Genomic DNA, 23,829 nt, shown 5'->3' on the forward strand with positions numbered 1-23,829 from the left:
CTTATTAATAGATCTGCCGGCCTTTTGGCATTAAATGCACAAACGTTTTGATGACACCACTGCTGTACCACTCTCCTACTAAGGCATTGTCTCCTAGTGCTTAGGCAGCTAATGGTCCGGTCGGGGTGAAATTCCCATTTTACAGAATTATTTCTGCCCATAAGGTATTTCTGGCCAAACAAGAGTAACATATTGCAAGGATATCCTGCAGGCATTGAGCTCTAGTCTCACTTGGCAGCAGAATAAACGTCCATCACGTTTCGATGGTGAAACTTTGGGTGAAAATGCCTTCCTGCTTACCCTTCTGGTAGCCACAGACATGCTGGTGAGCACTGTTATGTTAGGGAAGGGAATGACAGCTGAGGCATTTTGAGAGAACTAGAATAAGTATTTCCACATAAGAACATATGGTGACTGCTGATCATTGTGTGGCCTAAAAAAGAATATGTTCTTTTTTTATAAACTGAGAAAAGTAGGCCAAAAGGAGGTTTATAATTCATTTTCTTAAATTTAAAGATGTTTTGATTGGGTTCTAATTTCTAATTAAGATGTAGAAAAATGTACAAACATGAAGTGTACAGCTTGGCGAATTTTCCATAGGTATATATCTGTAACCATCATCCAGATCAAGACGCAGAACCATTTTTATCCATTGTCTCAGAAAATTCCCTCTTTGGGTTATTTTGTTTTTCCTTTTCTCTTTTACTGATTATTTAATCCATTCCTTCCTTAATTTTAAAAACAATTGAACAGAATGCTGACAAGGTGCTGGAGCTAATGAACAAGCTACTCAGCCCTGTCGTCCCCCAGATCAGCGCACCACAGTCCAACAAGGAGAGGCTGAAGAACATGGCGCTCTCCATCGCGGAACGGTAAGGCTGAGAGCTGGCTCCGAGGCTCTGTGGGGGCCCAGCACCAGCACCAGGCCGTCAGTACCCACCAAATGCACCTTCCGCTTTACTAGTCACGTCAAGTAGTCTCCCAGAGACTCCACATCCCTCCAGCACTGTTGAGAGTTCCTGTTTCCCCACGTCATAACCACCAATACTTGGTACTATCAGACTTTCAGAGTTTTGCTAGAAAGCAGGGTATGAAAACATATCTCAACATTCTAATCCTGCGTGTTGGCTTTAATTCTAGGCATTGTATTCCTCTATATACTGTTAGCAGCCGTCTCCCAAGACATTTTGGAACAAAGCTAGTGATGGCTAGAGGGGGGAATTCTTAGAGATGGTAGTGGCCAGTGTTTAAGAATCTACCTTCCTTCCTCGGTGAGATACCTGAGTTATCAGACTTTAACTGATGGAACTCCCAGGCTGAGGCAACAGTCGTTACTTTTTGTGCCCTCTACAGATACTCCTAGTAAAGTGACCCAGAGAAAACTGGGTTGGAGATGCTTTCCTGGGGTAGCACAGAAGAACACTCCTTATCAGACAATCCATTTAGCAGACATTCCCCAGTGGTGGCTGCCAGGCTTTTGGTCCATCAGAACCTTTCACCCTTCCTGGAGATTTGGATGCTTGAGATGGTGGCTGAGGCTAGAGAAGCATTGCTTCATGCAAAATGTTTACAGGTGGATTCATAGCAAATCCACCATCAACTTCTTGGCCATTTGAAAAGAAACACTACTTTTTACTCCTTAATTTACCTCCTCTGGAGATTTCAAGAGATTTTGACATTTTTCAAATGCTGTTCTACAGTTACAGGTTGCACAGAAATTCCATAATTACCCCATCCCCCCTTCCCTCTTTTTTGTCTTTCAGGTACAGGGCTCAGGGAATCAGTGCAAATAAATTTGTGGACTCCACATTCTATCTTCTGTTGGACTTGATCACCTTTTTTGATGAGTATCACAGTGGTCATATCGACAGAGCCTTTGATGTAAGTTTCAAGAGCGGTGTTTGAAGTACGGGTTAATGTATGCCCTTGGAAATTCAAAACACTTAAAGGAGATGGAAAAAAAAAAAACAAAGGAGATGTTACCACATTCTTTGCCTATTAAACAAAGAAAACAAGCATGATCCTAGGAGTTGAAAGGGGATTTCTGTGTTGCTCTTTTTTCTTCTTTTTCTCCCCTATTCCTTTCCCCATGAGTCTGAAAACTGGAGGTTGTTCAAAGTAACTTGAAATCTCGGAATTTTATAATTGCCTCAGAAAATGAGGTTAGGAATTAAGTTAGCAAATTAGAATCAAAGCCTCTGTGTATATGAGGGAGCAGCATTTTCTATTAAGAAGCCCTTTATAACATGTTAGATGCTGTCTGTCTGTTTAAGGAGATGAAATGACTATGATGGTTGTATCATATGGGGCTGTTGGGGTTTTGTTTTAAACAGATAATTGATCGTTTGAAGCTGGTGCCCCTGAATCAGGAAAGTGTGGAAGAGAGAGTGGCTGCCTTCAGAAATTTCAGTGATGAAGTGAGTCCTTTTCTTCCTGCGTTATGAAATTTTTTCCCCCCACTTCTGCTGAAAGCTTTTGTTTTAATGTAGCTGGTAACAGTAAGAGCCCTTGTACAGTAACCACCCAGACTGAGTTTTCTAAGGCAAGTCCAATTTCAGATATCTGGGTTGGTTTTTCTGTGAGTACACCTATCCCCATCAGATTATTGTCCAAATTCTTGACTCAGAAAACAGTCACTTTAGTAGTGATTAGACATTCTCTTGGGGGAACAGATTTCTGGTTGATCCTGTGAGGTCTGGTTTAATTCTGTATTATCTACTTGTTCTAGAGAGTGTCTTACTGCTCAGCTCTGATCGTCTTTAAGTAGTTCCCTTGAGTGTCTGAAACATGTACCATGATGTACTTCCTTCCTTCCCTTCTCTGAACTGTTTGTCTTGAGGAGAGCAGTGACCATGGACTCAGTTATCATGAGCCCATGACCCTCCGAGCCACTGTCTCTCTGAAGGGTTTCCAGCATGTTGCCACCATCTAGCCCAAGGGTACTCAGTTGGGCTGTACACTGGATTACCAGGAGAGCTTTAAAAAATCTTCATACCCAGGCCCTAACCCCAGAAATTGTGGTTTCTCTGATCTAGACTGGCCTCTACATGCAGTTCAGGTAAAACTTTTCTCTAGAACCACGGCCACCCCAGGGCCAGCTGCCTGGCTCTAGGATGTCACGAACAGTGTTTCCATTTAAAGCTGTTACTCCTTAAGCAAATACCTTTTATGCAAACATGTTTCTGTTATCGAGGAAGAAGGGAGGCCAGCTTCTGTACGTGTTGCCTGCTGTGGTACTCCCAGTTTAGAAGGTCTTACCCCTTGCTCACCTGCCCTTCACACCTGCTATCAGTTCCATCCCAGCCCCTTGCCCTTTTGTTGTTTCTTGCCTTCTCCGGGATGGATTGTTCACCGCGTTAGGGACTGAAGTGGTGCGCCAGGCCTGCCCTTGTAGGCGCTCCCGAGGACTCTGCCAGGGCCGTGCATGTACGATGGAGACAGTTGGGCAGGTCTAAGCAGGCAGTGGTGGGGACTGGAGAACTAATGTGTGCCTCCCTACCTACTGACATTGAAATCCACACTGCTTTTGCTAATCACTCTGCTGGCCAGTCCAAGCGTACATAGTGACCAGATATGGTCAACGTGAGTTTGGCTCACTGCCCCCACTTAGGAGGGGTGGCATAAAGAAAGGAACAGAAGAGTGACCCACCTCACAGGAGCAGCATCGCCTGGGTTTTGCTCTCACACTTGACATTTTGGTGCCATTGGCTACTTTTTGGTGACCCAATAGCTCTCTACCTGGCAGCTGTGGGAAGTGGCGTGCTCACATGCCCAACACACACACACACACACACACACACACACACACACACACACACAGTTCTCTACCTGGCAGCTGTGGGAAGTGGCGTGCTCACATGCCCCACCCCCAGCACACACACACACACTCACACTCACTCACTCACTCACTCACTTGTCAGCCCCAGGACTTTGTTCTTTTTCCTTACTTCATGTGTTTTTCTCTGCACAGATCAGGCACAACCTCTCAGAAGTGCTTCTCGCCACCATGAACATCTTATTCACACAATTTAAGAGGCTTAAGGGGACAAGTCCATCCTCAGCATCCAGGCCCCAGCGAGTCATCGAGGACCGAGACTCTGTAAGATCCCAGCATTGGCCAGAACCATCGCTGAGAACCACCCTTCTGGTCTGCCGTCTGTGACATCTCATGAGACCCCTGCTCCTGACCCCAAATGCTCTTTTTCCTTATGCTTAGCAGCTGGGTAAACCTTGTGTCAGGAGTCTCTCAGAAGAAATTGAACATTAATGGGATTGCCGCTCTTCTCAAGCTTAAAAAAAAAAGTGAAGTCTGCCAATATAATTTTTTTTTTTTTTTAAGAGAGCATACTCAAGCCATGGCTTGGGGGAGGGGAGAAGGGGGCAGAGGGAGAGAGAGAATCTTAAACAGGCTAAACGCTCAGCGTGGAGCCCGACTCAGGGCTCAAGCTCACGATCCTGAGATCATGACCTGAGCCCAAATCAACCAACTGAGCCACCCAAGCGCCCCATGCAAATACCACCTTTTAAAAGAACCAAACAGAATACCAATTTATAGTGATTCCATAGGAATGTGCTATGCATTTTATTTATTTATTTATTTTTTAAAGATTTTATTTATTTGACACAGCTAGAGAGGGAATACAAGCAGAGAGAGTGGGAGAGGGAGAAGCAGGCTTCCCACCAAGCAGGGAGCCTGATGCGGTACGCCCAACGACTGAGCCACCCAGGCGCCCCTGTCCTACGCATTTTAAAATGAAAAGGTCATTTATGAGTCTCAGCACTTTCAGCAGAACATAAGTACTTTTGGTCAACACATGAATTCGATGCAAACCCTTGTTTCTTTTCTCATCTGAGCCTCACAGTGACCCCAGAGAGGTCCCTATGGCAGTCATTGTTAATCCCCATTTTACAGCTGAGGGAACTGAGGCCCAGAGTCAGGAAGCAGTGTGCTTTTCTGGGCCCCTCGGGGAGGTGAAGGAGCCGTGTCTGCAAGTGTCCCTTTTCCGCTGCTTGTGGGGCCTCCCTCCAGCATTGTGTGGGTCAAGCCAAGTCTGGGTAGAGGCCTGGGACTCACAGGGCATATGTTGTCCAGTTGATTTTGACAAAAGGGCAAATGTGTTTGACCCAATTTAGAGTACCTTCCCCTTGACTTCCCCATGTAGTCTGCTGCCTCCAAGGGTGTCTGGGCTCTCAGCTGTGACCCGACAGGCACTTCATGACAGAACTGCTGTCTAGTGAGTGGTGGTGGAACTTTCCACCTGCAGCAGTGTAGAGAGCCGTGCTTGGAATGGCCGCTGGTGGTAGGTCCATCCGTGTGATGGTCTCCCGTCCGCCCTTGGACAGGCAAGAGCCTGAAGCACGTAAAAAGTAAATGTCAGGACCTGTGCCAGCGGTGGGCTCACCATGTCTGGGCCTTGGCAGGGGAGTGGTGAAGTGGTAGATGTTTCTGGTGCTCTGTGTGCCGCTCACAGGCCAGAGGAGGGCTTGCCCACAGAGTAGAGCCGTGGCCTGGCAGGCCCTTGTCCCACATTTGAAGGGAACTGTTGCAAGACCAGCTGAACTCACATTCTGTGTCTTAAGCTCTCTTTTTTAGGCACTTAGTTTTTTAAATATCACGTATAAAGCCATTCTGTCTTCCTCTCACCCACTACTCCTTTTTTATGAAAAACAGGGATGGGTAGGGTCAAGGAGAGACTTCAGTGTAAAAGCTGCCTGCCCAAGGAGTGGCTTCGTGGTTTAAAGTGCAGTGCTGCCCAGTAAGGGGATGAGCCCCTTTGCCTGAACACCCCTAAAGTGTATGTAAATAGCTTCAAATCAGGCATGAAAGCCCATGTACTTTTATATACTTTTTTTTAAGTATTTATTTATTTTTAAAGATTTTTATTTATTTATTGAGAGAGAGAATGGTAGAGAGAGAGCATGAGAGGGAAGAAGGTCAGAGGGAGAGGCAGACTCCCTGCTGAGCAGGGAGCCCGATGCGGGACTCGATCCCGGGACTCCAGGATCATGACCTGAGCCGAAGGCAGTCGCTCAACCGACTGAGCCACCCAGGCACCCACTTTTATATACTTTTAAAGAAAGTCTAATGGATACTCTCATCATAAAGTAAACATTTCTTTTGGTTTGGACATTAATTAGGACATATACTTGCCAGTTTATTTCATATATCAGGTAAAAATCCTTTGGCTTTGTTTTCTTCTTGAATGGTCCTTAGGAAGCCTAGTAAGTGACCCTTGGGTTTTCCTTAAAAGTCTTGTTACTGGTCTAAAAGATGTTTGTAGACTTTCCCTTTCTATTCTAGATACAGTTTCCTTTCTTGCTGCTATAAGCACCCAACATGTCTCAACACAAGGCAACCTGAAGCTATTCTGAGTTTCTTTATTCCAGATTTAGTAATTTATCACCTGGAAATCAGAGTGAAAGTTGTTCCTTTTTTTTTTTCCTGTTACTGGAATCGCCTGAATTAAAATCTTGTTCCCTCCTGGAACGATATTATTGCCTAGGAAAGAGGGCCCAGCACTTAGGAGGGAAGAGATGGGAGAAGTGAAAGGAAGGAAAAGGGAAGAAGCAGGAGAGGAAGAGAGCTGGAATGGGACTGGATGCTTTTGTGGGGGCCTGAAAACCTCCGATCCCCACACAGGCAGGTCGGCAGAAACCAGCCACGAGAGAGCGAGAGACGGGGAGAAGTAGAGCAGGGCGTCTGAAGCATGGGGCTGCGTCTGAAGCTGGTCGCATGTGGCAGGCGAGGCAGCTTGCCTGGCAAACCCCGTCTGTCTTTTGCTTAGTAGAAGGAACATTGCTTTGGAACTGGGGCCCCAGTGGACGAGCTTTGCTAACTCTGCACCATGCGGGTGGCATGACAGTTGAGGGTCAGACTGTCATCCACCCATCAGATATCTGGCCCTGACACCAAGGGGTAGAAAGTGGAAGACCATGGTGATTGCTCCCCGGGTAGTGCCCTGACTTGGAAGTTCATCAGTTTTCTTCTCTTCTTTCCTTTCTCTCAGCAACTCCGAAGCCAAGCCCGAGCCCTGATCACCTTTGCGGGGATGATACCCTACCGGACGTCTGGGGACACCAATGCAAGGCTGGTGCAGATGGAGGTCCTCATGAATTAAGTGCAATGCTTTGAGGGGCTTCTGGGACTGCACGCTGTCAGTATCTCGGGCACATGAGCCCTCTGGGGTGGGGTTTCTGGTTTTGTTTCTGTTGTTTTGTTTTGTTTTTTGTATTATGTATTTTTGTCAGCACCAATAAATTTCTTTGTATTTGTTTTCACATTCTTTTATTTTCATTGTTTTGTTTTGTTTTGTTTTTTTTACTTTGAATTTTTTTTAAATTTTTATTTGTGTGGGAGGAAATGTCTTCACTAGTGCTTGGGCCAGAGAATGATAGGCTTATATAGGCATCTGTGATTTGGTTAAAGTTGACCTTAAATGATTAAAAATTCACCCAAAATGAGCAAGGAAATGGAGCCTTTGGGAGTTGCTTTTATTTAGATACTATATTCCATATGGCAGGGTCACGGTTCATTTTTTACATTTTCTTTTGTGAAAGCCACCCTCAGCCTTGGGCGAGTTAGGGTGTGTGTGTGAACTAGCAAGTGCTCCATGCCCCCCTCTTCTCTCGGGTGTGCCTTGGGGTCCAGGTGGTCTAAGACCATCCTCCAAATCATCTCTGATTCCAGGATTAGTTTGCCGTTCTGTTGAAATCCCACTGGAGATGAAAACAGACCTAGAAAAACATAGCTTTTTAAAAAAGGAACATCATAGGTATCTCAGCTGGAACATGAGGAAGGGCAAACCTCAGTGCTTCTCCCTCTAGCTGCCCCACTGAGGTGCCCGCGTGGCCCTGTGCACTCCCCTCTTCCAGAAGACTTCTAATAGAGTTCGTTTTTCCCTTCTCTGGTGGTTGGTTCCTCTATATGGACAACCCATCCTTCCCGATTTCTCACTGATGAGGCCCACTGGCCAGGCAAGCTCATGGTTCACATTCCAAGGGCTGATCTACAGAATCCAGATCCCATTGGGCCTCGGCACTGAGGGTGCCTGGTCCCGGAGCAGAGGTTGTCCCCCATCACTGGCTCTGTTTCTCCCACCACCAGTCCTAAAGCCCTATACTGAACTAGAGAGAAGATAAGGATGATTGTTTGTTCCTGAATGGGCCAAGTGAGCTGCAGGAAATCAGGCAGCGGCCAGCCATGCTGGTTTTACCGACTGACTGTTCCTGAGGCTGGCTCTCCCAGGAGGATGTTAAGATCCCAGAGTCTCCAAAGCTGCTTTTCCTCCTGGAGAGAAGTTTCTCTCTCATCACAGGGCATGGATACCCTTGCTGTCCTGCAGTTGTTAAAAACGTTCCTTTGGGAAAGCTTTGCTCTTTCCCAAAATAATAATGGGACCATCTGCTGTTCATCAGTTGAAATCCATGATCCATCAAGGACGTGGCCTGAGGGTCGGCAGGGGCTGCCTCTGCCTTCCTCCTGTCCCACCTGTTACCCCTGGAACTCGCCTCCAGTTGAGCTTCACTACGAAAGTCTCAGAAGATGAGCCCTGCAGGGGACTTGATTTAGCAAGTTGTACCCTGTTTATATGTGCTGATTTATATTTTAAACAAGTCCCCACAATTCGCTTCTACAGTGCTTTACAAAAAGAGTACTCAGTGGACTTTGCATAAAGTGCGACTTCATATTCTGCTTTTAAATATTAGGTCTTCCTCACAGATGGACCTGTAACAGTGCCACCAACGTGAGGAGACTCAAGTTACTATGTATTTGCTCCCCGGCTCCCCACTTGTTCATCAGGCCCACCGTGAGAATTCATTGGGAATTTGCCTTTCCTTGCATCATGTCGTTCTCCTGGTGCCAAATAGAACTGCCCGTGAGCCCTGCATAGGGGTTTGGGCCCTCCACCCTTCCACCTGTGGAGGAGACAAAAAAATCAGGAGAAAAGAAACCAGACCTTGAACCGCCCTGATGGAGCTGTGTGGAGTTGAGAGGAAAGCTGTCCCTGGTTGGCACCGAAGACTTGCCCAGAGAGAGCCATCCATAGGAGAAATGAGATAACTGGGTTCATACCAGAAGGGCCAGACTTCCAGAACAAATCCCAGGGCTGGTTCTGTGGTGACGCGTGGCCTGTTTGGTGTAGAGACGCAGGAGACCAAGGCTGTTTGCAAGGCCACAACATAACAGGTTCCTGTGTATCCATGGTTACAGCTTGTGCCCAGAAATCATGATCCTGTGACAGGTCATTAGGTAAAAGTCATCTTCCGCTCACCCATTCAGGGAACAAAATCCTTTCCCTTGACGGTGGTCCGTGATCTTACGACTGCTTATGCAGAGACAGCGTGGCACTGGAAGTCTCATCTTCCAGGGATGAGATTCCAATCTTTCTAACAAAATCAAGGGCACTTCGAGACTGACAGGGTTAGTGCCTACCTCAGTGGCTCACTGAGACACTCAAAGGGAAGTACTGACTCCATCAGTGTCCTTTTCAGAGGCCTTGAGACTGGATTTCAAGGATTCTGTTCTTTTATTTATCTTTATTTTTAAGTAAAACAGCTCTGGCTGCCTGACTTCAAAGGGAAAACGAGAGGAACTGGTGAGCTCTCTCAGAGGGGGTCCTTTGGTTTTATCACTTCTGAGCTGGACGGGCTCATCCAAGAGCGGGAAGTGCCCGTCCACACTGGGGCCTGATTGTAGGCCCCACCCCCACCCCTCTGGAACTGACCAGTCTCATTAGAGACTTCATGGCACTATAGCAATTGTTGTTACTCTTCTGATGCAACATTTAAATAGGGTTTTGGTTACTTTACCTACAGTATTGTAGACTTTTTCCCTCACAGTATCCAGTATTTGCTGATTTACCTCCACCCCTCCCAAACAGGACTATTCACTCTGGATCCCCCCCCCCCGCACCCCACCCCACCCCACCCCTGCCTGCTCTTAATTTGAGTAAACTCTTCTGGCCAAACCTTAATACTAAATCTAGCAATTATGTGCAGATGTGCCAACATTCTACTACCATAGATTGGATCTCCACAGTCCTTGTTTCTCCATTAGGCATCAGAACTTTTGTCTAGCTCATTAGGTAGTTCGCATCACTGCCAAATTTCCTCGTACCGCTCAGGAAGTGACTCCAGCATGCCAGATGCCTGAATCAAACCCCAGGCTGGTGAGTTGCCCCAGGCCTGCCAAAGTGCTGGCAGGCCCCACACACTGACTGGACTCTCATTCAGCATTAGTCTGCCACAGAGATTGGGCCCTGTGTCCAGCAAACTGGGAGAAAATGTGCATGTTACAGTATCATTCAAAGTGCTCACTGTATATCCATAAAATAAGGCTCTTGTACCTGCAATTTGGAAATGTCAGGAAGAAGACAGCAACTCATTAAATAGGAATTGTGTAGCCCTCAAGAAAAATGAGGCTTTTGGGGGGTCCTTAATGTCCTCCTTTTCTTCATTCTAGACTGAATTCAGAAGTGACCTGTGTCCAGCCCATCTTCTGACCTTTTTATAGTAAACTAGTATCCCTCACGGGGCAGGGGGAGAAGGGAAAGACATTTGTCTTCCTGCCACTTGTTTCTAACTGGAAAGTTTGGTGGAAAGAAACTTAAAACCACTAACGAAAATGTTCTGAAAACGAAACTCAAATGATCTGCGCCTCTCCTCCCCTTGTTAAGATGGCTGACGTGGCTGCCTAGAGTCCAGGGCCTGGCTGAACAAGGCCTAGGTGTCCCTGTACCGGCCCAGGTTCCGCTCACCTGCATGCGCTGGGCCCTGCTCGGTTGCTGGGGATAGCCAGGGTAATCACGTTGCCCTCCCAAAACTGTTCACAGGTCTAAGAAAGCAGGCTTCCTCCACCCCACCCACCCCCATTCCTCTATTTGTCATGATCACCTAAGTGGAAATACTGGTGGCTTGAAGTTGCTAACCCAGGAAGAGAGAAAAACTTTTTGTCCTAACCTTGATTTTTTAAATCACATCTGTGTGCCTTCTGGGTATATAGCCCACAATGGATTGCTCAGCAAATGTTTGAACAAGCAGATTCTTTTCTTTTGCTTCCTGTGCCAGCCCCCTCCCCACATACACATGCCTGGACTCAGACTCCCCGTTTCAGGTCAGGGGCTTTAACAGGCATACAATCTGAAGGAAGGCGGGGAGGAGTGTCTCTTGGGGTGGGATGACACAGAGCCGATGCTTCAAAGAAGGGAAGGTGCAGAGCTGCACAGTACGCAGGGAGATGTTGAGAGGAAGGGGGTAGAAATTTGCTTTACTGTTAACAATAAAGGCCAGATCTTAACGAAAAAGGGGGTAGGGAGGGCTGGCCAAAACCCAGCATTGCATTGGCTACTCTCCTCCTTGTTGCCTTTACCCTTGGGGTTTTTGAGAATCTGTTTTTGGGGGCTGGGAGAGTAAGAGTGCCTCAGGCAGTGGCTTCTATTTGAGCAGGAAGCAGGGAGCCAATGATCCCAGAGAGGATTTCTAGCACAGAAACAGACACATCATGGCCCCTTCGGTGGTCCCAGCCTACCTAGAGAGGCCTAGAGAGGCTCTCAGGTGGCATCCAAAGCTGCAGGGCCTACAGCTAAGGAAGGCCCCTTCACCTGGGCCAGATTTAGCAAGTAAAAATACAGGACATCCAGTTAAATTTAAATTTCCCATAAACAATAAGTTCTTAGTTATAAGTAGGTCCCAATTTTACTTGGCTGCCCTATCCAGGCTGGCCTCTGCTGGCTTTTGCTGCCTGGAGGCGTCCGGGTTTGGCCCAGGCTCCAGGAGCTCTCCAGCTAAATTGGATTACACTGATTTGTTGCACCGTTTGTGCTTCTGTGGGCAGCGGAAATGACAGTGAGATATGAAGTCACTCGAGAGAGGGCAGTAACTGGAAATCAGTTTCGAAGAGCCAGGCCGACTGGCTGCGTGGGATGATTGTGGGCCCCGGTTGACCCCAGCTGCTATCATCTACTGGGTATTTTTCCATCAGGAATTTCAAATGTGTATTTTATAAATAGAGAAGAAGGAGGCAAAGTACAGCCTTTTCTCACTTGGTTAGTAACTTTTCTTAGAAACTCAGTGGGGAGAATTCTTTGCTTTACTCAGTTATTTCCTTGTGTCTTTGCTTTTCTGACGTTGTCACTGTGTGGTGTTTGTGGGGAGAAGGGGCAGGTGGGAGAGAGTCAGTGTATGTGTTCTGCATGTTCCTCTCTGTAAAGTAACTTCTGCATTTACTCTGTTTGGGATGGTTCTTTCACCACCACCCCTGTCTATAGCCAGTAAATTTCTGGAATGTTCTCCCAAAATGCCATGAGCTCCCTTTGTTCAGTCCTTCAGGAGAGCAGAAACCTCTCCTGGGCCTTCCTTCCTGGGAATGTTCTTAGCTGAGGCCCAGCCTGAGGCTCCTCACAAGGCAGCTGAAATGCCTCTTCCCAGCCTTTGGGGGTGACTGAGCCAGGCCCCTTCTCCACTCCTTGCAAGGAAGGCTACGGCCTGCCGGGTCCCTGGGTCTGCAAAGTCCCCATGGGTCTGTGTAAGTACAGGACTCCTGTCCCAACTCCGAAGTCTTGCTCTTCCCCCACTGGCCTCTGAGTTCAGTTCCCTGGCCGGGGGTCTGAGGAAGGTCAGAGTCTGGCTGGAGGTGTGGTGGGGTGATGATAAGAGCCTTTGGCGATCAACCCAGCATGTGGCATGCGTCCTGGGACTGGGAACTGCTAAAAGTCCGTGACTGTTTATTTGGGACTCTCAGTAGAAAGTGTTTGAAATGGGGGCTGAGAGCCAGTTATTGGCCTTGGGGAAGGGGAGGCAGGATTGGGGGCTATGCTTTGGTCAGATGGTGGGAGAGAAGGGGCTTGGTCACAGGACAGCTGTTTCCTGCTCTCTTGGACAGTATCGGCCTGCATTTCTGACCGGGAGGGGCAGTTTCGGGGTCTGGGCTTGGGATTGGGTTTGGGGATATGCAAATGGCCGAGGAGGTAGGAGGTGTTCATCTCTCTCCACCAGGGGGGACCTTGTCCTGGTAAGAGGCCTTAGAGTGATTCCGCTCCAGCTGCATGGTGGCCTGAGTGTTCTGTCCCAGAAGGGGCTTCCCAGGATGGTTTCAGCCCACTCCCTTTGCATGGGGTCCCTCAGCTTGTTCTGCCCCCTGGAGCTTTTGGGAAGCCATTTCCTGATGAATCACTTGGGAATTTGGGCCTCATAAAGTGCCCTACACCCCCTTGTTGGGTTTAATGGTCTCTCCCAGGACCCTGCAGCACCTCCCAGAGCAGGCGCAAGTGAGCCTGTGGTTGGCGAGAGAAACTGTTGAGGGGGGTGGAGGCAGATGGAGAGAAGACCTCTGGGGCCGAGTGTGGCCCTGTTGTGCGGGTCTCAGAGTTAGAGGCTCTACGGTGGAACTTTGTAAAATGCCACCCAGGTGGCAAGGAAAGGGGCCAGGGTCATTGGGCACCCCAAATGAGGACCCATTGTGGGTCTGTGGCTGAACCTCCGCGCTGATCAGCCTGACCGATAAACTGGCTTGTGTTTTCAGGAAAATTAAACCAAACCGTAGAGGGCACTTCGGTTCCTCCTATACAGATGTTTGGGATGTGGCCCTCTGGTGGCCAGCAGCTGGTATTAGAGCAAACTGCTCAAGAAGGATTTCCAGCCTTCCGGGACACCTCCATCCGGAAAGGAGAGAGCTCAGCGCCAGAGCAGGTGCTGAGAAGGCAGGGCAAGGACGGTAGAACAGCCCCAAGAGCGAAGGCTTTCAGCGCACAGAGCCCTGGATGGACCGAGCCCGCAGCAGGGCGTCTCCAAGAGCCAACCACAAACTTCGGAGCTGGGCTGGGAGTTGGGTTCAAGCCCCTTCTTCAGCTCTGGGTGATGGAATGACTGAGGGCAAGTCGTTTGACTGCTCTACACCAGTTTGCTCAGGTAGAAGGCAGGGATAGCGTTTATAGAAGTCACCTAACTACTGCCTATCACAGCGTGGGCCCTCCAGAAAAATTCATGTTGGCCACCCTGCTCCCAGCCTCCTTTATTTTTTTTTTTAAGATTTTATTTATTTATTTGAGAGCGAGAATGAGAGCAAGAGCGTGCATGAGATGGGGGAGGGTCAGAGGGAGAAGCAGGCTCCCCTGCAGAGATGCGGGACTCCGGGATTCATGACGTGAGCCGCCCAGGCGCCCCTCCCAGCCTCCTTTAGACGGGTCTCCGGGGCTCTAGGTATGTCCTCTTGCATTTGGCTTCTGTCCTTCCCAACAGGTTCTTCACATGGGTGCGGGGTAGATCAGTTACCCCACCCCAGGGATGGCTTCCCCCCCCAAAAACAAGATTAGGTCACAATTGGTAGGCTAAAACTTCGCTGTCAGGCAACAGACATTGACGTATCAAGTTCAGCTTGTAATTCCTGTGGATTCAGTGACTGCTAAGTGGAAAATGTGGGAGCATCTACCCTGTGCCCCAGGCACACGGTGATGTGAGCCAACGTCCCTGCCCTCGAGGAGGTTATGTTTCACTGGAGTGAGACCCACAGCAAAGGTCCTTTTCCCGTAGCTTCCCTCAGCCATTCAGCACCCACCAGAGGCCTTGGGGCTAAGAGCTGTAGCCCCAAGACTGGGGCTTTTTTGAGACTGAGGCACGGTCCCTGCTTAAGCTCACAGAAAGGGAAAGAGAGAAGCAAGTGCGTGTGCACGCACCCACAGACCCACCATAATAAAATAGGAAGCCTTAAATGCTGTAAGACAAAGCCAGCTAAAGAAGATCCCAGGCAGGATTTCCTGTGGCCGGGGGACGCGGGAGCCATCTGCAGGTGACCAGGGTTCAGACCTGCAGACATGGCGGGGCCGGTGTGGTGTGGGTGTGGCTGTCATGCCAACCCAGGACACAGTGAACCCCGGCTCCCCTCTTAGCCGAGCACCCACCAGCCGTGTCGTGCAGCTGTTAACCTCTCCTACGACCTTGAAGCAGGAGAACAGCAGGACTCAGGTGAGTTGAGGGGCCCTGGAGCCAGGTGGAGTCCTGCCAGGGGCCCTAGGCCTCCTGTTCAACCCTTCCTGGCCAAGCACCTTGTTCAAGAGGTGAGTATGTGGGACAGGGGGGCACCTGGGGGAGGTGTGGTCCCCAGGCAGGGGGTGGTCTGATTTGGGGGCACACACTGGTTTGTATAAATCAATCAATTTAAAGGCTGCTCGCTGGCCTTGGACAATGAATTCAGCACAAAAGGCCGGTGACCTGCTTTTGTAATCACGTGTCAACCCAGGAGAAAAAGCTCTTTTTAAAAACCTTTTATAACACGGAAGATAGTTTTTAAGAAACTGGATCAGCATTACCTTTATGAAGAAGAGCCACACTTTGCGCTGCACACAGCCTCAGTCAACACATCTTTCCTCGACCTTCTAACTCCGGCTCTGCCAGTCTCAGCCCTGCCTATGCGTTAAAATCACCCAGGGAGCTCTTAAAACTATTGAGATTCGAGGCTCTGCGCCCTGAGCGTCTGCCTTAGTTGGCCTGGGGAGGGGCTTATGCAGTGACTGAAGTTTTTTTTAGAAGCTCCCCAGAATATTTTCCTTGGGTCAAGAACCCTTGTTCTGGCTGAAAGCAGAGAGTAGTCAGCCTCTAGGCCTCTCTAAGTATGGAAGCCCCTTCCCTGCTTCTCAACACAGGTTTTCAATAAATCCTAGAATGTCTGAGATGCACTAAATAGGAAGATAAAAATTCTGACTGGTTAGGAAAAATATGCATTGCACCCGAGCCCACCAGCTTGCCCGTCGTGTACCCACCAAGGTCAAGGGCAGCTGTCTAGCACAGTCTTTCATACTAGGTGGTTAACCAGTAAAAATAGCATCAGTTGAAGAGCCGCACTGTGTGTGGGGGCAGGTGGGGGTAGGGTGCACATTTCACAGGTAATCACAAGTGAATGACCATCTGACAACTCTGATTGAATCCCTGGGAGTGTCCAATTGCCCCCAGCCTTCCTGCATCCACCATTGGCAGGTGGGGGCTTTCTCCGAGCCTCTCTAGTGCACGTGCTCAGTGGTGCTGCTAACTTCTGTTCCACGCACAGCCCCTCAGACTTCCTGCTGTGGGGCTCCACACCCCGCGGGACCCCCACCCAGCCAGAGTGACCCAATCTGGAGGGGAGAGTCCCCTTAGATCCAACCCCTCTCCCCACGTTTGCACAAAGCAACCTCAGTGGCAAGTGTCACCCTGCACCTGACCCCTGGGGTGCAGGGTAACCATGGCAGAAGATCCTTTGGGATTCTGCCTTGGGCTATGAAGGTGTTCAGCAGCTTATTTCAAATATCAGGTGAAGAGGCACCAATGGAGGGAGGAGCCCGTCCCACTCTGAGCTTCTAGGATCCTCTGAATGTGTGCTGCCCTTACATGCAGCTTCTGTCAAAGCCTGAGCTCTGATGACTGCAAAAGACCAAAGCCAACTCTCTTTGGGTTTCTGCTTCCTAATCCTGAGCAACTCTTCCTATCACTTCTCCCGTGCCTTAATTTCTTTCGTTGTTGTTTAATAAACTTCAGCAACTGCCCTCACCAGAAAGCACTGCCATAAGCAGTTTAAGGGTGGGTTGGTCTTCTTCCACTTTTCTTTCCTGGTAGCTGAAGAGCTGGGATAAAATTATATACATATCATTTACACTGTAGAGCTCCATTAATATCCTCTAAAATACTTCTTTCACTCCCTCTCCCGATCTTCAAAAAAACCATTGACCGAGAGGAATTATCCATTTGACGATGAAACTAAGGTGTGTATAGGGATAGGGCTGAGGTCAGAAGGTAGGTGGTGCAGAGCCAGGGCCGGGCATCTTTTGGCTCACATCCTCCTCACTACCTCCGTATGTCTAGGGCTGGGCCCGGCTTGGGGGGCAGGATGAAGGAGCTGAGCTTTGAAAGGCAGCTCTGTGATTCTAGGGCCCTTGATCCCAGCTGTGGGAGCTCCTGGGCTCCATGAAAGAGCCCATTAAAGAGTATTCTGATTAGAAATACACAATGGAATTCAAAATCAGGCAGAATAACTATGTTTCTCCTATTGCTTTCAAGAGAGGCAAAAAGGGTTACAGTAAACTTAGGAAACCTAAAGATGTATTTAAAAATGAAAGGTTAGTCTCTAGAGCTCAGGGGTTGGAGCCCTGGTCTTATAAAAGTGAGAGGCTGGGGGCAGGAGAGAATGGGTTTGGCTTCTTGGTGTCTTGGAGAGCATGTTGGCAGAGGCATCAGGATAGAAGGACATGTGGTTATATCTGTTACTACAGGACGGAATTTTTGTCAGAATTATGGCTTCAGTTTGTGTTGGTGTGGCTGGACTGAGTTCGGGCCACCCCTGCATTGGCGATCTGCTCAGCTAAGCCCAGATGGAGGGGTAAATTGCTGGTGGAGATGCCTTTTCTCTATGAGAAAGGGAAGCGGTTGGAGGGGAATGAAACCTCACTCTTTCATTGGATAATGACTGCTGATCACAATCCTGCTTTTTGCCTTGCCTGCCAGGAAGCTCCAAGCACACATAGGACACTCTCCCTCCTTAAATGATTGCTTGTTTCTTTTGACCTTTGTTCTAAGTATGCTATTTCATATACCCTACTCCATTGCCCCAGCCAGAGGCAACTGTCCCTCCTCTGAATCCAGGGATTTATGCTCTCATGCCTTGGGGTTGTGGTTACTGTTGGCTTTGCTTCTCTGACGAGCTATATGCCTCTTGAGGACAAGGCCTGATCACTATCCTCCAAACTAGCCAGACTGCATCTAATACATTACTAATTTCTACAATTACTTGTAGAACAAATGTTGGCTCAATTGGTTAAAAAAAAAGCGCAAGTCCGACCACGAAGGAAAAGAACAAGGAGTCCCTCCTTTAACAATGGAAATGTCTCATCAAGCATGTTTCCCTTTCCTGCTTTAGGGGCCAGCAGCCTCATGGTACTTCAGTGTCTAGCTGCTAGAATGTTGTCTGGTAGAAGGACCAGGACTGCCACGGGCACACTTGCGTGGTCTGTAGGCTGGGGAGAAATCTGTTTCTTGGGCCTGGCTGCTGGAGGGGTTGCGGTCCAGCCTCTGGCTTCCCAGGGCCTGGGCCCCCCTCCACCATAGTTGTTCTGCCCCCAGCCTCACCCCCGGCACTGGACAGGGTATGTGTGTGCACCCCCCCTTCCCCGCTGCCGTCAAGTCTGTGAGCCCCGCCGCGGGCAGGGACCCTGCCTCCCTCGTTCACAGCTCTAGGCCCTGGCACTGCCTTGGCCCCCGGGGGCAGCCATCCGTCGGGGAGGATGTTTGCACGGGGCTGGAGCCACATCCAGAGGAGGAAGCCAGCGGACTTCTGGTATGTTGCTGCAGCTGGTGTTGTGAATCAGGCCGACGAGCAGCGCATCCTCTTACCCGGCTATTTCACGACACCAGGGTTGCATCATACTCATCCTCTCCAGGAGAGCCTCGTGGGACCGGGCGGCCACGGACGTGGAGATGGGCTGAGGTGGGGGAGGGGGGCAGTCTGTGTGTGAAAGAGTGTTCTCTTTGGTTCCCTGCGTCTCAGTCAGCCTGCCCCTCAGGATCACTTGGGGAGCCTTCCAAAAACACTGAGGCCAGCCCCTCACCCCCTCTCCTCTGCCCCAGGCCCCTGGGATCTCCAGGGTGGGGCCAGAGAGCCAGCATTCGTTAGGGGTTCCCGTGTGATGCAGTCAGGGGTGAGCCTGGGGCTCCTAGCTGGGCTGTTGTCTGTTCCCGCTTGGCTTTTGCCAGAGCCCCTCCTGGCCCTCCCTGGCCCTGTTCTTTCTGCCTTGCAAGGCTCACACCACAACTGCTGCTCCGCCGCAGCTTTCCAGAAATAGATGGCATCGGCTACTCCAGGACAAAAGCCAGGCTCCTTACCCTGGCCTTACCAGGTTTCCCCACACGGCCCCTTCTTCTGTCAAATGCCTGCCCTATGCGAATCCATGTGCTGGTTCTGTCAGCTCTGTCAGCTCTGCCTTCACAATATACCTCAACTCCCAACGCCCCTCACTACCCCGCCACCCACAGCCGCTCCCCGCCGGCCTGGCCACCACCACAGGGCGCCTGTGGTGGCCCCTGACTAGCCTTGCCTTGCCTTGCCTCCCTCAGTCCATCCTCTGCACAACAGCCAAAGTGATCTTTGACAAATAGAAATCTGACCACCACATTGTGGAACTTCTGACCCTAGTTTCCAAGGCCCCATGTTCCCCCTTTCATGTCTCAAACCCCGTCTCCTTGGTCCCTCTGCTCCACCATACTGGCCTCCTTGCTCCAACTGCACTCTGATCCCAGGGCCTTTGCATATGCTCTGCCCTCAGTCTGGAAGTCCTGAACTCATACCTGCTCACGTATTGTTGGAGCTTCGCTCAAATTCCTCATTCTCAGGCCTAGATGCTCCTCCTAACTTTTTTTTTTTTAACGTTTTGTTTTCTTAATAGCACTTATCACTAAATGTGTTATAAGGATTGTTTGTTTATTTACTGTCTCCCCACTAGAATGTGAGCTCCAGGAGGGCAGGGTCTTTGTCTTATTCTCCATGGTGCCTCCCTTGCCTAGCACAGGGCATGGTATGCAGTAGGCACTCAATAAATGTGTGTGAATGAAGAAACACCTCATATTTCCCCCCTTTCTTCCCTCCTCCCCTGATCCCCATGGCATTGTGTTCTCCAGACCCGGCCATACCTTCCTTTGCACTGACCCCATGCCCCAGAATCCCCTCCCTCTCCCGGGCAGCACCCCCACCCCCCCACCCCACCCCCAGCCAGTTGCCACGATCACCTTGCTGGCCTGTCTGCTAGGCGAGGCTGTGAATTCCAGTGCTGGTACACAGAAGGAGCCCAATAAATGCTTAAGTGGCTCTGTGCCCATGAAGACAGGAGGCTCTAAGATCCAGAGGTTGCAGCAGAACCCTCCCGCCACCCCCCGTCCTGACCATTTCAGCCCTGTGTCAGGGGTTTTCACTTCTAGGGAGTTTCCTGACCACTGAGTCCTTAGCTCCTTTTCCTGCTTCTGTTCTCCTTCCCCCTGAGAAGCGGGAGACTCAAGGAGCCCTAAGGCTCTCAGCTGGGGGCTGACACTGGCCAGGTGGGTCATACCAGACACCAGTGCAGCTGTCGATCCCATTCTGCTGCTGAGGCTTATCCCAGGCAGGTGACTTGTTCGAAGTCACATGGAAACTGAAGCCTGAGATGTGAGCTTGAGACTCAATCTCAGGGTTTTGTTCGGGGTCCATTGGATTCTGAGTCCTGGCTCCCAGACCCGCAGGGCTTGGGGAGCCTTGTGGAAGCTGAAGTCCTGCAAGACGGGTATGGTGTCCGAGCCAGCACTGTGTCCCCCACCTGGAAGAGTGTCTCCGATTGGATGACATGCCATCCATGTGTAAGAATCCCCTTTCCTGGGGCTCTGTGCTTTGGGGCAAGGTATTCTGACAGTCTCTTCAGCTCTACATTGCTAAGCCCTTCAAGGGGTCCTGTTTAACTCCCCTCACCCCAGAGAGATGAAAGGGGCAGGAAAGCTTTCTTAAAGCAGCAGATGTTCTCCCTCTGGGGCTGGAAAGGACCTTGGAGCTGACCTGGGCCTGGGTTTCATGGAGGTAGGAGGAAGTGACTTGCCCAAGGTCACCCGGCAAATCTGCGGCCCCTCTCTCTGTCTGTGGCCTCAGTGCTGCTGGAAACCAGCCCTGGCCCCTTCTCGCCCCATCCTCTCCTGAGATGTTAATCAGGAAATTTCCACAGTTGCTCCAGGGACAGGGTGTGTAGGATTGGTGGAAGGGGGTGTTGGGCCACTGCGGCTTTTACCAGTCAAGTGGCAGCTGAAAGGTGAGAGAATGATAAGATCTGCCCAGAGGCGCCGTGCGAGGAAATGAGTAACCCGCTGGCCTCTCTCTGACCTGGCCCGAGTGCGGGCTGCAGCGAAGGTGGAAAACTGACCTGGAGGCCCCACCTCCTAGCCCTTGGCCCACTGGCCGGTGTGGAGGGTGCGGACACACTTCTCCAGAAGCCTCTCTGAGTGGGGGCTAGAGATCCTCATAAGGAGGTAGGCAAGCCTGGGGCTCATTAAGAGGAGCCCCGAGAAGAGTCTTTTAAAAAAATTAACTCATATGAAGAATTTATAAACTTTGCAAAAAGCTACACAGTGATCATAACCTTTTGGGTTTGTCATCGAGGGCCTGTCATCCCTGGCTCCCCTCCATGTCTGGCTGAGCTGGTTGAAGGCCCAGGAGCTGCCCCTTGCAGCCCTGACTTGGGGTAATACTGTCAGCCAAGGGTTTCTATGGCAGCTGCTCTTTGCCCTCTTTGCTTCTGGCTCCCCTTCAATATTCATTCAACAAACGTTTATTGAGTACCTACTCTGTGCTGTTCCGGTTGCTTGGGATTATCAGTGAACAAGAAAGGCCCAGATTCCTGCTCCCGTGGGCTTGCCTTCTAGCAAGTTGGGCAAAATCTATGTCCCCCTTCCCAGATAAATGCACTCAGGTATAAAAACTTGTCCACGCTTGTGTGGGGCTCCATAAGAACCCTTATCTTGGAGCGTGACTCCCTCACACTGTTTGCTACTCCAACACAGTCCAAGCATTTCTACCTGCCCCCTTCTGCCTGGCCCTACGGTTGGGCACACCTGTCCTGGGCCCCTAGTTCTCAGTCAACTAGGACTGATGTGCTATTGGAGGCCATGGAGTCCAGAGAACTCCAGGCCTCTCAGAGAGCCCCAGTCTGAGAGGCGGGGCAAGGAGGGAGAGAAAATGTGTCCCTCCATGTCCCTCCTGCGGATGGCTGGCAAACTCAGAAGCCTGGAGCTGGCAATGACCTCCATCCATTCCCGGCCTCCGGAGAAGCAACTCATCCTCCAAGACTCTTGGTCAGGGGTCTGTCCCATCCCTGCTGCCCCCATCTTCTAGAAGCATCTCTCTCCTTGCTGCCCTCACTCCACAGCTGGGCTGGTCCATTTCCATGTCCCTTTTCCCTACTCACTCGGCAGCATCATGAGTGCAAGCTCACCTTCCCTCTGGTGGCACATCAGGCATCCACCCCAGAATGGGCTGCAGTGAGTGTGAGGGCTGGGTACCCGGTTACCCTGCGGGCCACTGACCAGCCACAAGCCCCAGGGACTCGTCAGTCCACGGGGGGCGACAGAGCACACCTGGCACATGCTGCACTCTGGTTTGGGGGTGCTTGCTCATAATGGTTTCTACACTCCGGGATGTCTTTGGAAGGACATGCACAACCAGGAGTCAGAGGTCTAAGTCAGAGAAAACTAACCTTTTATATATACGTGTGTATCTTTTTAAATGTGATACCATTCATCTAGCCACAGATACCTAAAAAATAAAACTAAATACCATGTACAAAAATGAGAGGTTTTTGAACCTGCCTAGGCTGTCTCCAGGGTCCCTCATAGGGCTCCGAAGTGTCCCCTCTGGCAAGTACTCCTTCCTTGGGTCCTGCAGATATCCTCTGCTCTCGGACTCAGAAGAACCTCCGGGGGACCCAGGGCTGGGCGTGTTTCCCCGTTTCCCGCCCTGTGTCTGGCGCTGGCCCAGCCCAGCCCTCTTGGTCCCAGGCAGGGCTGCTATCTCAGCGATCAAATGGTGGGCAGGACGGCGTGGGCACGTGCTCTGCCTCCCACCCTGTCCGGGGACCCTGGTCGCCAGCCGAGGGCGGTTTGGACCAAACTCCCTGCCTCCTCCCTGCTGTGGGCCCAGCCTATAAAGCCCCCCAGCATGTCGCCGCCGACCCTGGCCCCCTCCCCTGCCACCCAGAGCCGCAATGGCAGAGCTGCCGGCGTCAGAGATGCCAGGGGACCCCGCGCTGTGCAGCGGGCGCTTCACCATCAGCACGCTGCTGGGGGGCGAGGAGCCCCCACCGCCAACTGCCTACGACAGCAGTCACCTGAGCCACGGCAGCACCTTCTACATGCGCACCTTCGGCTACAACACTGTCGACGTCGTGCCGGCCTATGAGCACTATGCCAACAGCGCCCTGCCCGGGGAGCCCCGAAAGGTCCGGCCCACGCTGGCCGATCTGCATTCCTTCCTCAAGGTAAGCACCAGCTCAAAGACTGGCCACTTCCCTGCCATGTGACCTTGACCCAGGAACCTCATTTCTCTGAATCTTGGCCCTGTCACCTGTGCCACGGGGACCCACGAGTGTCTTCTTCGTGGGTTGAGAGGCCTGAATGAAAGACAGGCATGGAAGCTATAAAGCTCCGGACATGTGCAGTAATGTTTACTGTCCTGTCGTTGACCACCCAATCGAACAATCTTGGCCTCCCAGAGAGGTAATAAGCTCCCTGTCAGTGGAAGTACACAAACAGAGGCTGCACACACCTGAAAGAGATGGGGAGGTGGGAATGCGGAAGGTCTGCAGCGGAGGGGAGGCTCGCCGGGTTTGTTGCGGGGGAGGCTGGACTCTGAAGGGTGGAAGACGGAGAGATGGATGGTCATGTCCCCTGCCTGCATGACCTGTGGCCTCTGGGCTCCCCGCAGGAAGGCAGCCACCTGCATGCCCTGGCCTTTGACAGCCGGCCCAGCCATGAAATGACCGACGGGCTGGTGGAAGATGAGCCAGGCACCAACAGTGAGAAGAACCCCGGGGAGCCTGTGCGCTTCGGCTGGGTCAAGGGGGTGATGGTGAGTAGGGTGAGGATGGGATGCCCGGGAATGGAAATGGGGAGACAGGTGCAGCTGACTCTCAGGTCTTAGTGGCCAGGGTAGACCCAAGGCCCAGCCTGGGCCTCAGTTTCCCCATGGGCAGAGTGACTTCCAGTTTTCCCTGGTTTTGTGCTTCTCAAACCCCATTTGCTCCCCAGGTTGATACCTTACCCTGGGAAAGATCTCTGGATACTCACGTGTCCTGTGGCATTGAACAA

General features: G+C 50.7%; 2 protein-coding genes across 6 annotated transcripts in view; both read left to right on the forward strand.

The window, feature by feature from the left end:
• Positions 1 to 7,280, forward strand: part of NUP93 (nucleoporin 93) — a 111,048-nt gene extending 103,768 nt beyond the window's left edge. For both annotated transcript variants that reach the window (XM_028096528.2, XM_088027382.1), the window contains exons 18-22: positions 754 to 872; positions 1,764 to 1,881; positions 2,334 to 2,417; positions 3,971 to 4,099; positions 7,008 to 7,280. In XM_028096528.2, coding sequence (XP_027952329.2) covers positions 754 to 872; positions 1,764 to 1,881; positions 2,334 to 2,417; positions 3,971 to 4,099; positions 7,008 to 7,118 — 561 coding nt within the window. In that variant the 3' untranslated portion in view covers positions 7,119 to 7,280. The remainder of the gene's footprint in view (positions 1 to 753; positions 873 to 1,763; positions 1,882 to 2,333; positions 2,418 to 3,970; positions 4,100 to 7,007) is intronic.
• A 15,447-nt stretch (positions 7,281 to 22,727) lies between these two features.
• SLC12A3 (solute carrier family 12 member 3) overlaps positions 22,728 to 23,829 on the forward strand; it is a 36,137-nt gene continuing 35,035 nt past the window's right edge. For all 4 annotated transcript variants that reach the window (XM_088027383.1, XM_028094677.2, XM_088027384.1 and 1 more), the window contains exons 1-2: positions 22,728 to 23,000; positions 23,447 to 23,590. In XM_088027383.1, the coding sequence (XP_087883509.1) occupies positions 22,728 to 23,000; positions 23,447 to 23,590 (417 nt within the window). The remainder of the gene's footprint in view (positions 23,001 to 23,446; positions 23,591 to 23,829) is intronic.

This window comes from Eumetopias jubatus, unplaced genomic scaffold (assembly GCF_037043125.1).
Source record: "Eumetopias jubatus isolate StellerSeaLion01/CBP00866 unplaced genomic scaffold, mEumJub1_p1.0 scaffold_10, whole genome shotgun sequence".
In the NCBI taxonomy this organism is placed as follows: domain Eukaryota; kingdom Metazoa; phylum Chordata; class Mammalia; order Carnivora; family Otariidae; genus Eumetopias; species Eumetopias jubatus.